The sequence below is a fragment of the Entelurus aequoreus genome, linkage group LG26, assembly GCF_033978785.1.
Source record: "Entelurus aequoreus isolate RoL-2023_Sb linkage group LG26, RoL_Eaeq_v1.1, whole genome shotgun sequence".
Lineage (NCBI taxonomy): Eukaryota > Metazoa > Chordata > Actinopteri > Syngnathiformes > Syngnathidae > Entelurus > Entelurus aequoreus.
The window spans coordinates 15,609,594-15,624,052 of record NC_084756.1 but is presented as its reverse complement, the minus strand read 5'-3'; the positions used below and the strand labels follow the sequence as shown (position 1 = coordinate 15,624,052).

Here is a 14,459-nt window from a genome sequence, read left to right as displayed (position 1 = left end):
TACATCTGTAAGTGCAAGTTAAAACTCTAATATGCAAAGCGAAAGCCATTTATCAACAACACCCAGAAACGCTGCCGGCTTCGCTGGGCCCGAGAGCTCATCTAAGATGGACTGATGCAAAGTGGAAAAGTGTTCTGTGCTCTGACGAGTCCACATTTCAAATTGTTTTTGGAAACTGTGGACGTCGTGTCCTCCGGACCAAAGAGGAAAAGAACCATCCAGATTGTTATAGGCGCAAATTTCAAAAGCCAGCATCTGTGATGGTATGGGGGTGTATTAGTGCCCAAGGCATAGGTAATTTACACATCTGTGAAGGCACCATTAATGCTGAAAGGTACATACAGGTTTTAGAGCAACAAATGTTAGGGGCGGCATGGCGTAGTGGGTAGAGCGCCCGTGTCAGAAACCTGAGGGTTGCAGGTTCGCTCCCCGCCTCTTACCAAAAAAATCGCTGCCGTTGTGTCCTTGGGCAGGACACTTCACCCTTGCCCCCGGTGCCGCTCACACCGGTGAATGAATGATGAATGAATGATAGGTGGTGGTCGGAGGGGCCGTAGGCGCAAATTGGCAGCCACGCTTCCGTCAGTCTACCCCAGGGCAGCTGTGGCTACCAAAGTAGCTTACCACCACCAGGTGTGAATAAATGACGGGTTTTTAAACATGTAAAGCGACTTTGGGTACTTAGAAAAGCGCTATATAAATCCCAGGTATTATTATTAAATGTTGCCATCCAAGCAACGTTATCATGGACGCCCCTGCTTATTTCAGCAAGACAATGTGGCTTCATAGTAAAAGAGTGTGGGTACTAGACTGGCCTGCCTGTAGTCCAGACCTGTCTCCCATTGAAAATGTGTGGCGCAATATGAAGCCTAAAATACCACAACTTATGCATATTCATATTCACTGTTACAAGCGGCTCTCTAAGGCCAACCATAACCCAGCCCTCAATGAAAATGAGTTTGACACCCCTGCATTACAACATCAGATCTGTTACGGCTGTGTTGAGCAATATTCTTGTTAACAAATGACCCTTTGGTCAAAGAAAGCTATGTTTTCCTTCTACTTTCTCATGCACAGCAAATCCAAGAAAATGAAACAATTCCTTGCTCCAATTATTGCCTTCTTCCAAAAAAACGACATCTTAGGTAAATAAACAGCGGAGCGGAGTAGAGCATACAGTAACCTGTTTATATTCCGTTATTTTGTAAGTTGCCTTCACGAGTAAGATAGAAACAACATTGTGTTTTTCTGTTTGCATTATTCATGTGGCGTTAACAGTGCTGAGGGGGTACACAGTGACGCTACATTAATTAATATTAATGAATTAATATACATTATTATAGGAATTATGGTCACCAAACACCAAGTCATGCATGATAAAAAGAGAAACACAAGCTTGTTACAAATAATGAAAACTACGATTGGTGATACACAACTTTAGGTTAATTGAGCTACATCAAGTATTTGAGACAATAAATACATTATCCTCCATATCAATTGGTAAAAAACAAACTGTCATGCATGCTTTAATCCCGCAAGTCATATCTTAGCAGTTTTTTGTGTTCCTCTGACCTCCTCATAGTCTTCGCTGACCCAAATGGGGATTGGCGTGCCCCAGTAGCGGTTCCTCGAAACGGCCCAGTCGCGAGCATCCCTCAGCCAGTTGCCAAAGCGCTTCTCACCCACAAAATCTGGAACCCTGCAAAACATGGAAAATGACCTGAGTGCACTTGTGTTTTTACAGTACATGTGGAAAGTATTCACAGTGTTTCACTTTTCCAACAGTATGTTATGTTACAGCCTTGTTCCAAATGGGAATAAATTCTTTGTAGTCCTCAAAATTCGACACAAAATACCCCGTAATGACAATATTTAAGGGTTTTTTTTGTTTTTGTTTAGACCTTTTTGCAAATTTATGAAAAATAAAAAACTAAGAAATCACATGCACATACTTTGTTAATGTACCTTTGGCAGCAATTACAGCCTCAAGTATTTTTGAATAGGATGCTACAAGCTTGGCACAGCTATCATTGGGCAGTTTGGCAGCACCTCTCAAGCTCCAACAGGTTGGATGAGAAGCATAGGTGCACAGTCATTTATAGATCTCTCCAGAAATGTTCAATCGGATTCAAATCTGGGCTCTGGCTGGGTCACTCAAGGACATTTGCAGTGTTGTCCTGAAGCCATTCCTTTGATATCTTGGCTGTATGCTTCGGGTCGTTGTCCTGCTGAAAGATTAACTGTCCCCCAAGTATGAGTTCAAGTACACTTTTGTGCAGGTTATCACCCAGGATGTCTCTGTACATGGCTGCATTGATCTTTCTCTCTATCCTGGGTAGTCTCCCAGTTCTTGACGCTGAAAAACAACCCCACACCATGATGCTGCCACCATCATGCTTCACTGTAGGGATGGTATTGGCCTGCTGATGAGCAGTGCCTGGTTTCCTCCAAACATGACGTTATAGAGTTACATTTTTGTCTCTTCAGATCATTTTGTTTCTCATGGTCTGAGAGTCTTTCAGGCGGTCCAGGTGGGCTGCCATGTGCTTTTTTTTTTTACTAGGGAATGGCTTCTGTTTGGCCACTCTACCATACAGGCCTGATTGGTGGCTTGCTGCAGAGTGGGTTGTCCTTCTAGAAGATTCTCCTCTCTCCACGGAGGAATGCTGTAGCTCTGTCAGTGTGACCATTAGGTTCTTGTTCACCTTCCTGACTAGAGCCCTTCTCCAGTCAGTTTAGTAATATGCCAACACACCCATAATATGAACTTGATGCGAAGTATTACTGTTAGGAGATGTGGAACTTTTATTCCTCATAGAAAGTTACTTGCTTTTATTTTTACTTTTCATTATGCCATGCAGTGATGCTCAGATGGTGGTGGAGGGGGATACATTGTCTTCAATATCCCCCTGTTCGCTAAGCAACGAGTTCATCAATTCCCATTTGTAGGAGGCATTTCTATTTAGGCCCCTAATATAACAATTTAATGATTTTTGGCTAGTCACCTATCCTCAATGCACTCCTTCTAGCCCTCACACGCTCCCTTGTTCATTGCTTCATCAAAATGTAGAATGTAAAAGTGTGTTGTCTGGAAGAGTCACAGAAGTGCCATTAAAAGATGCGCTACTGTGACGAATAAGGCAGAGATGCTGGGGGTGCATGCAGTAGGGAGAAATAAGGACAGAGAAGGGACTCTAGGTTGTGTTAGCAGGTGTAAAATGGTTTGAATACGCTTAAATAATTGGACAGCGGGTGAAGCAGCAGTGAATGAGAAGAAATGGCATGACGTTTTTCAGAATATGAATGTGTTATTTTGACCTGAATATAAGACAACCCTAAAAAAATGTTTTCAATAATTACCGTATTTTTCGGACTATAAAGGTGCACTTAAAATCCTTTAATTTTCTCAAAAATCAACAGTGCGCCTTATAACCCGGTGCGCCTAATGTACGGAATAAATCTGGTTTTGCTTACCGACCTCGAAGCAATTTTATTTGGTATATGGTGTAATGATAAGTGTGACCAGTAGATGGTAGTCACACATAAGAGATACTACAGACTGCAATATGACGCCAGTAAACACCAAAACTTTAAATGTTCCATTGAAAATAAAGAACATTACACAGGGCCCATTAAAAAATATGTCAAAATGTTTTAGTATGACTTTGAAGCCGCACCGGTTGATGGATTGTCGGCCTATCATGGCTACCGTAGTCAAAGATACAAGTATTACTGTGGTGTTTGTTTGAGGATCGCAAAATGGCACCCATTAGCAGACATATCTGGCATTTTGATTCACAATATTATGCAAAACCAACTTATCTTACCTTCTGATTTGTATTTGGGATCTGCATAAGTCCTGAAAATTTGCGCAAGTCTGCCACTGTAGTCCGTGTCGATGCTGTAGTCGATAAGCTTCTTCTTTTTCCACTATCTTGTTGTTGTGGAACATTCATCCTCTGCTGTTGCCATTTCTAATATAAAGTAGTGTAAAGTTCTAACTTATATTTCGCTATGGAAGCCTTAAAAAAAACTTTAGTTATTAGAGAGTTCCGGTCGGACTGTTTTTCACGGGACACATTTCCGGCGTTGTTGCACTAGTGAGCCACGGATGAGAAGATACTGCTCTGTTATTGATTGAAGTAAAGTGTGAATGTCATTCAAACAGTTAGCTCCATCTTTTGACACTTCTTCCACTCCCGTCCTTGCACGCTACACCGCTACAACAAAGATGACGGGGAGAAGACGCTGCCGAAGGTGAGTCATGTAAATAAGACCACCCACAAAACGGCGCATCCTGAGGCAACTGTCAGAAAGCGACTTGAAGAGGATCTGTAAAACGTCATCTATGCAACATTTTGACCAAAGAACCACCATTACATGTTATGTATACCATAAGGAAGTGTTTTACATTTAGAAAAAATTATAATATGACTCCTTCAATACGCCCTATAATCCGGTGCGCCTTATATATGAAAAAAGATCAAAAAGAGACCATTCATCGGCAGTGCGCCTTATAATCCGGTGCGCCCTGTGGTCCGGAAAATACGGTAATGTAGTAACAGACACTTTCATAACAGTATGTAAAATATTTGCCTTATTTTGCTCATTTTAAGCAATGTTGGAACTTATTTCCCAGGCACATGTATTTCAGTGTCCAAAGCACTTTCTACTTTTTTTAACAATTGCTTGTTTCTACTGTACTTCCAAAAACAAATGGGTGTGTGTTTTAGTCATGGCAGACTTGATAATAGTCCATAGAGATGACAATTTTTTAGACAAAATGTTTCTTTAACCTAAATATACAGAGGTTGAACTGCTGTTTATAGAAGCGAAGCGTTCACGAAAAGAGGGTAAAACAGAGTCAGGACCGGCGTGACTTGACAGTGTAAATGTAGAGATTGAAGCCAAGCTATATTGACAGAAATGGGGTGCATAACCAGAATCAACTGGGAAAAAAAACACCACCAGCCAACCTGAACAAACAGACAAGTGTCCAACTAGTAAGTCACAATAGTATTGATCATGATACACGCAGCACATCATGCTTGTTGGCACAACTATAGTACAGACACTGTAGAGATAGCTATGTCCAAACAAAACAATAAATGCGGGTTAATACTTTACAGATACTGTAATATGATTCAATGTTGGCGTTAACGCACTTTGTGTCTTTTTACGCATTGAAATCAGAAAGGATGCTAAATTCCGGAAGTCCACGCGTCTCTACGACGCGTTTCTTTTTTTTAATTTTCCGATTATTGCTTTCCGCCGGCGTTTTGTTTACCGTATTTTCTGGACTATAAGGTTGAGCTCACTCACTCCAAAGTAATTGAAGCGTTGGAAGGGGTGATAATGGTCTCAACACGAAGATGTCAAGAAATGCTGTGATTCTGTATGATTCTGGCCAATTTAATTGACCATGTGACTTTTGAACATTCCATTTGCAAGTGAATGAAAGGCATTCTTACTCAACAGCCATACATGTCACACTAAGGGTGGCCGTATGAACAACGCCAACACGGTCATAAACATATGCCATATAGTGAAACCAAACTAAAAAAAAAATGACAAACGCATTTCGGGAGAATATTTGCACCACAACACAACATAAACTCAACAGAACAAATACCCAGAATTCCCTGCAGTACCAACTCTTCCGGGACGCTACACTATTTTATTTGGTACAGGGTGTAACTATAAGTGTGACCAGTAGATGGCAGTCAAACAAAAGAGATAAGTCTCAAGTAAACACCAACATTTTAAATGTTCTATTGAAAGTATAGAACATTACACACGGCGCTCAAAAATCTATCAAAATGTTTTAGTGCCATTTCTAATATAAAGTAGTGTAAAGTTCTTAATTATATCTGTCAGTAAACTCGCCATGAAAGTGCTAAAACATACCGGTGTAGTGAGTATATATTATTCACCCAAGGAACTTTAGTTATTAGAGAGTTCCGGTCGGACGGTTTTTCAACGGACACATTTTGGGATGAGGGGACGCTGCTCCGTTATTGATTGAAGTAAAGTCTGAATGTCATTAAAACAGTTAGCTCCATCTTTTGACACTTCTTCCACTCTCGTCCTTGCACGGTACACCGCTATTGTGTTGTGCATTACAAACTCAAAAGCCATTGAGCTGTTGACTCAGAAGCTAGCTTACAGCCGATCTGTTACTATGGTAGAAAAACAGAACCTCAACGGTTGCTCTTTCAATAACAATGTCACTACAGCTTGGTTATTACGCAGGTTACGGAACGTAACTAAAGTACTGACATCTATTGAATGCATTTTAGAGTGATTTAAAAGCAGAATGGATTGCTACCATTAGCTGCATTGCTAGCCACCTAAAAGGAGTCGATTATTACCAATTAGAATGCAAAAAAAAAGTGTTTTTGTCTCTCATAAGATCGTCAAAATGTTTAAAAAGTGCAGTTCAGCTTTAAAATCAAGTTACTTTCTGCTGTAAGATGGTTCTAGCTACACTTCTGTTAAAATGTAATAAGCACTTAATCTCGTGTTTTTATATACTTTAACTGAGTTTGGGGTGATGCTACACATTTGGGTATCGAATCCAATGCTGGTACTAATGAAAGTAAAGATTATTGAATGATTACATTTTTATCCTAATTATAATTAGACAAAAACACAAGATGGCAGTGTAACAATATAACATATAAATTATTCCTATTATTGACTTTGGTTTAAATCCTTTGTTTTTTTACCCCCAAAATCCTCCTGTGTCCAGGGACTTATTTCCAGAATTTGCCAACAATAACAGAAACATCAAAATATTTTTTTGAAGAAAAAAATATCGATCTAACCACTGTTGTAATTTGGTATTGTTACTTTAAATATTTGTATCGATCAACCTACCTTTATATACATTCAAGAGCTGTAGCTTAGCAGTTAGCATATCCTCCGACAGTGTGTATTGTAGCATGTTAGCTATGTCTTGCCCTCCAAGGATGAAACTTGTGAGAAACAGTTTATTTGCTGGATGACTGACTTAGAAGTGGCTCTGCACTGTGGAGGAACGCTAGTATTGCTCTCGCGTTGGCCAATCTTACAATCTATCATTTATAGCATATATTGTCTATATCGTGCAACCCCTACCCTAACTAATAACAGCTAATTGTAGCTTATATTATGGCTATTTGAGGAATCTTTTTAGTGGCTGTGTTATGCATTGGGAGTGCAAAAAAAGGACTAAGTCCAATGCCATTGTACTTTCCTTAGTATTATTGCTAAGGATCATTGCTGAGCTGTATCATTATTCCATTCGCTGAAACTCACAATACATTCAACTACAGAATCCTTGGCACAGGCACACTGGCCTTAAAATAGAAGTCTTAATACAACGTCCTAATACAACGACTGTATGTAGAGTGGCAACAATGGGAATGATTGGACTAATGAGGAAAATCAGACTATTTGTCATTATATTCAACAACTGTAGAGAAAGTATGGCCAAGCATTAGTTGCCCACTGATTTACTTAGACGAATGCCAGAATAAGTCCTAATAGGTAATTAGCCCTCGCCTGCCCAATGCACAAATGTGAGAAAAGAGAGACAAGCCGAGCAAATCACTTAAGGGATATGTTAACAAGCACTTTGCGTTTCTGAAGGGGGTTCTTTTTCTTTTTAGCCTCTGATCATCGAGCGTGAATGTGATGTGAAAGCGCCGTGAACAGGTTTTTTAATTTACATTCCATGCCAATGCTGATGATCTGGGAAACGTTCGGTGACAGAATCTTTCCGAGGTGAAAATCAACAGGAGCAGAAGTGGCGGTTCTAATCACAATGCCTCTTTTCAAATCATTTAACAGGCGCTGGAGAAAAGTTTTTAATTAGAAAGTTGCATATATTTGAGCCTAACAGTTTCCATTCATAATCAAATGATTTTGTTCTGTTTGCAACTCTTCATATTTCAACAACAAACTGCATTATGTGCGGCAAAAAAGACGTTAATATTTCTATCATGCAACATTTAAATATAATTTCATTGAAACATGAATAACTGAGTAGTTACAACATTAAATAGGCATCACATTGAACATTAACAGATGTATTGAACTAATTTGGAATTACATGCCTGCAAAATGTTTCAAAAAAGCTAGCACAAGCAGCAAAAAGACTGAGAAAGTTGAGGAATGCTCATCAAACCCTTATTTGGAACATCCCACAGGTGCACAGGCTAATTGGGAACAGGTGGGTGCCATGATTGGGTATAAAAGCAGCTTCCATGAAATGCTCAGTCATTCACAAACAAGGATGGGGCGAGGGTCACCACTTTGTGAACAAATGCATGAGCAAATTGTCCAACAGTTTAAGAACAACATTTCTCAACCAGTTATTGCAAGGAATTTAGGAATTTCACCATCTACGGTCCATAATATTATCAAAAGGTTCAGAGAATCTGGAGAAATCACTGCACATGATGATATTACGGACCTTCGATCCCTCAGGCGGTACTGCATCAAAAAGCGACATCATTATGTAAAGAATATCACCACAAGGGCTCAGGAACACTTCAGAAAACCACTGTCAGTAACTACAGTTCGTCGCTACATCTGTAAATGCAAGTTAAAACTCTACTATGCAAAGCGAAAGCCATTTATCAACAACACCCAGAAACGCTGCTGGCTTCGTTGGGCCCGAGCTCATCTAGGATGGACTGATGCAAAGTGGAAAAGTGTTCTGTGGTCTGACGAGTCCACGTTTGAAATTGTTTTTGGAAACTGTGGATGTTGTGTCCTCCGGACCAAAGAGGAAAAGAACCATCCAGATTGTTATAGGCGCAAAGTTTAAAAGCCAGCATCTGTGATGGTATGGGGGTGTATTAGTGCCCAAGGCATGGGTAACTTACACATCTGTGAAGGCGCCATTAATGCTGAAAGGTACATACAGGTTTTGGAGCAACATATGTTGCCATCCAAGCAACGTTATCATGGACACCCCTGCTTATTTCAGCAAGACAATGCCAAGCCACGTGTTACATCACGTGGCTTCATAGTAAAAGAGTGTGGGTACTAGACTGGCCTGCCTGTAGTCCAGACCTGTCTCCCATTGAAAATGTGTGGCGCATTATGAAGCTTAAAATACCACAACGGAGACCCCCGGACTGTTGAACAACTTAAGCTGTACATCAAGCAAGAATGGGAAAGAATTCCACCTGAGAAGCTTAAAAAATGTGTCTCCTCAGTTCCCAAACGTTTATTGAGTGTTGTTAAAAGGAAAGGCCATGTAACAGTGGTGAACATGCCCTTCCCCAACTACTTTGGCATGTGTTGCAGCCATGAAATTCTAAGTAAATTATTATTTGCAAAAAAAAAATAAAGTTTATGAGTTTGAACATCAAATATCTTGTCTTTGTAGTGCATTCAATTGAATATGGGTTGAAAATGATTTGCAAATCATTGTATTCCGTTTATATTTACATCTAACACAATTTCCCAACTCATGGAAACAGGGTTTGTTCTTAAGAAAAGGTGAAATAACTGAAAACATGTTTTATATTCTAGTTTCTTCAAAATAGCCACCCTTTGCTCTGATTACTGTTTTGCACACTCTTAGAATTCTCTCGATGAGCTTCAAGCACACCTGTGAAGTGAAAACCATTTCAGGTGACTACCTCTTGAAGCTCATCGAGAGAATGCCAAGAGTGTGCAAAGCAGTAATCAGAGCAAAGAGTGGCTATTTTGAAGAAACTAGAATATAAAACATGTTTTTAGTTATATTACATTTTTTGTTAAGTACATAACTCCACATGTGTTCATTCATAGTCTTGATGCCTTTAGTGACAATCTACAATGTAAATAGTCATGAAAATAAAGAAAATGCATTGAATGGGAAGGTGTGTCCAAACATTTGGTCTGTACTGTACATCCTTATAGAAGACACTGCAAAAGTTCTTCCAAATATAAACGACCGGTCATGGTAGGAAATCCCTGCACCATGACAGAGCAGTCCTTGAACAGTGAGTTGAAACTGCTACTGTAACTACGGAGACGGATACAGTAACCAACCACCAACATGAAACCAACTTCACCACAAACCTCAGTCGCTCTCCAAAGTAAATGTTGCACATTCTCACTTTATAAAAACTACTGGAGTTATTTGCAGTACATTCTATTGTATGTTATAAAAAAAACTTCATCTCTTTGGGGAAATTAAGTGTCTGTAGCAGCAAAAGAAAGGGAGGACAATCAACAGTAGCAAACAGTTAAAATATAATACAATAAAAATAGAAAGACTCTGGTAACACAGAATATAGTATATGTGTATTATCTGTGAATATTGTATTGTTTTTATACAATGCTTTTAGATAAAAAGTGTGTTTTTGTTTTCAAAAGCCATGTTATATGTCATATTGTGGCATTTTGGGTGGGGACAAGCACATTATAAACTGATTTTAATGTGTTTCGTTGGGCGGCGCTTTTTTGAGATACATGTGTTTTCGCTTACAAGATTGGTTGTGAAATTTGAGGTACTACTGTACATTATATTTACATGTCTGCACTCTGGAACCCAACAAAATACTTTTAACACTGTCAATTTGAATAAAATACACAGAGATGGTTGGTTGCTGTGAACTTAAGTGCAATGCTTTTAGCCCCACATGATAGAAATGTATCCTTTACAGTAGCGGTGTGTCTGCGTCAGTCTTGGCCTTTGTATGTGTGTATGTGTGTTTCTTCACCTTCCTAGCGGCTAGTCATTCATCTCAGTTTGACAGTCCCATTACCAGCAGCTCAGAAAAGAGCACTGGGAGCACCTGGGGTAATACAACTTGGTTGGCAAGCCATCATGCAGACTTTGACTCCACATCCTGCTACCCCTATGTAGCATCCTGCACAATTACAAGTACCATATTTTCCAGACCATAGGGCGCACCGGATTATAAATCGCACTGCTGATGAATGGTCTATTTTCGATCTGTTTTTCATATACAAGGCACACCGGATTAAAGGGCGCATTAAAAGAGTCATATTATTATTTTATTTTATTCCATCCATCCATCCATTTTCTACCGTTTGTCCCGTTCGGGGTCGCGGGGGGTGCTGGAGCCTATCTCAGCTACAATCGGGCGGAAGGCGGGGTACACCCTGGACAAGTCGCCACCTCATTGATTTTATTTTATTTTTTTAATGTAAAACACTTCCTTGTGGTCTACATAACATGTAATGGTGGTTATTTGGTCAAAATGTTGCAGAGATGTTTTACAGATCATCTTCAAGCCGCTTTCTGACAGTCGCTTCAAGATGCGGCGTTTTGTGGGCGGTCTTATTTACGTGGCTCAGCTTCGACAGCGTCTTCTCCCCGTCATCTTGTTGTAGCGGTGTAGTGTGCAAGAACGGGAGTGGAAGAAGTGTCAAAAGATGGAGCTAACTGTTTTAATGACATTCAGACTTGACCTAAATCAATAACGGAGCAACATCTCTTCATCCGGAAACAACAAGGCTGGAAATGTGTCCCGTGAAAAACGTTAGACCGTAACTTTCTAATAACTAAAGTTCCTTGGGTGAATAATGTAAAGTATAATATAAGTAAGAACTTTACGCTACTTTATATTAAAAATGGCATCAGCAGAGGATGAATGTCCCATAACAAGAAGATAGAGAAAAAGAAGAAGCTTATCGACTACGGTGTCGGCACGGACTACAAAGGCGAACGTGCACAAATTTTCAGGATTTATGCAGATCCCAAATACAGATCAGCAGATACCAGAATGTAAGAAAAGTTGCTTTTGCATAATATTGCGAAACAAAAACGCCAGATAATATGTCTTACTTTATACACACACCATAATACTCTGTTTATAATACTATGTTTATAATAATACTATGTTTAATACGCCGACAATCCATCAAGCGGTGCGGCTTCATAGCTTACCAAAGTTGTGCTAAAACATTGTGATAGATTTTTGAGCGCTGTGTGTAATGTTCTATATTCTCAATGGAACAAATAAAATGTTGGTATTGTTTACTTGAGTCATATTGCCATCATATTGCAGTCTACACGTATCTCTTATGTGTGATTGCCATCTAATGGTCACACTCATCATTACATCATGTACCAAATAAAATTGCTTCGAGGTCGGTAAGCAAAACCAGAATTATGTCATACATTAGGCGCACCGGGTTATAAGGTGCACTGTTGACTTTTGAGGGAAAAAAAGGATTTTAAGTGTGCCTTATAGTCCGGAAAATATGCTAGTTCCTGTTGGGTTTTTTTTTAAATGAAGACATCTTAGCAATGGATTGACTGATTCCTGAGCAGCAGTTACTCATTGCATGTTATATAGAAATAGTCTCACCAGTAACATTGTCCATTGTTGTCAAGAAGTTTCTGGACCATGTGTTCCACCCGGATAAACCAACTGGGCACAGCTTTGTAAATCAGGGGCGTGTCTGACCTACAAATAAACAAATCAACTTGAGGCTGTTGGGTGAACGAAACATTACACATTACACAAGGGCTGCAGGTATCAATTATTTAAGCAATCGAGTAATCTATCAACAGTTTGTTCGATTAATTGGATTAAGCACACTTTATAGTCTTAATGCGTATTCAAAAAAAAAAAGGCTAAAAACTATATTGTATTAGATGTACATCATCAATATTGATATTGCACTTTTAAGATGTGTGCATATATAAAAAATCATTAAATAAAATGAGGGTTGGACGGATGTCCGCTGTTGACCACCATACAGATCAAAGTTCCAGGCACTCCATAAAGTCTGGATTTTATCAATTTTTATTAGTTACACTCATGATTAATCAAAGCAGCAGAATATAAACTAAAGCTCTTTGCTAATCGAATCAATTGATTGTTACATTACAGTTAAAGACATGTTTAACTGCTACTAATATATGCACATGCCCAATTATTATTTTACTTAATCACATTAAGTAAAACATTAAGTACTTTAGTAACAGAAAACAGCAGAGGAAGGATTAACATTCATAATGATTAATTGATAAGTATTAATTGATATGTATTTACATATATATTTTTTAATATCTATGTAAATGTTCTCATATATTGGTAAGTGAGTTGTCCATCAATGTCTTACCTCCAGCAGAAAGGGTAGCTATGTTTGAAAAAGCTGGCGTTGACCAGGCGACCATTCTCCTTCAGCCACTTGATGATATTCTTGTCAGCATCCTACAATAACCAAAATAGACATGAATTTTAAAAGGATTATGCAAATGTATGAGAAACATTGATGGAAAATAGGACATGGAATGAAAACAATGGAAATGGGAAAAAAAAAGATTAAAAATGCAGGGTCTACAGATTCATATACTGTATGCTAAACAACATCTCCCCCAAGCTTTTCTTCTCATGCACATACGTGACTTGTAGAGATGCAGTACAGCTCAAAGAGCCACGTTCCAAAAAATGTCTAGAGGGTTGTTAGCAAGTTAGCATACAGGTCTTATATTTGAGGTCTAGAGATATATCCATGAAAACTAACAAACGGGGGCTAAAAGACTTTTCTCCAAGCAAGTCAGAGGTTTCTCTTTCGATCACTCGCACAGAACAATGACTTGGGGTCTCATTTATAAAGGCTGCAGCACACAAAAAAGTTGTGTTAAATGTGCGGCAGCAACTTTGACCACAAACGTTGGTATTTATACAAAAATGATATGTAGAAAAGTTTACATACTCCTTTCGCACTCTTTTGACCGATTGTAGAGCTCCCAGAAATCAGCAACGCCAGATGGCCACGAAATACAGCTCTTAGTTGCATTAAAAACACAAAATACATATACATTTCACAATGTATAAGCATTCCTCTAATTATGGATGTATGGCATTTTTACCACTGTGTTACATGGCCTTTCCTTTTAACAACACTCAGTAAACGTTTGGGAACTGAGGAGACCAATTTTTGAAGCTTTTCAGGTGGAATTCTTTCCTATTCTTGCTTGATGTACAGCTTAAGTTGTTCAACAGTCCGGGGTCTCTGTTGTCGTATTCATAATGGGCAACACATTTTCAATGGGAGACAGGTCTGGACTACAGGGAGGCCAGCCTAGTGCCTGCAATCTTTTTAACTTTGCGCCTATTACAGTCCGGATGGTTCTTTTCTTCTTTGGTCCGGAGGACACGACATCCACAGTTTCCAAAAACAATTTGAAATGTGGACTCGTCAGACCACAGAACACTTCTCCACTTTGCATCAGTCCATCTTAGATGAGCTCGGGCCCAACGAAGCCGGCAGCGTTTCTGGGTGTTGTTGATAAATGGCTTTCGCTTCGCATAGTAGAGTTTTAACTTGCACATACAGATGTAGTAACCAACTGTAGTTACTGACAGTGGTTTTCTGAAGTGTTCCTGGGCCCATGTGGTGTTATCCTTTACACGCTAATGTCTTTTTTTGATGCAGTACCGCCTGAGGGATCCAAGGTCACGGGCCTTCCCACTCATGTGCAGTGATTTCTC

General features: G+C 39.3%; 1 protein-coding gene across 1 annotated transcript in view; it reads right to left on the bottom strand.

Annotated features, from left to right (window-relative positions):
* LOC133643563 (isoleucine--tRNA ligase, cytoplasmic-like) overlaps positions 1 to 14,459 on the bottom strand; it is a 144,789-nt gene that overhangs the window by 75,608 nt on the left and 54,722 nt on the right. The window contains exons 12-14 of the mRNA XM_062038213.1: positions 13,084 to 13,175; positions 12,324 to 12,422; positions 1,573 to 1,699 (exon numbers count right to left, since the gene is read on the bottom strand). Of these exons, the coding sequence (XP_061894197.1) occupies positions 1,573 to 1,699; positions 12,324 to 12,422; positions 13,084 to 13,175 (318 nt within the window). The remainder of the gene's footprint in view (positions 1 to 1,572; positions 1,700 to 12,323; positions 12,423 to 13,083; positions 13,176 to 14,459) is intronic.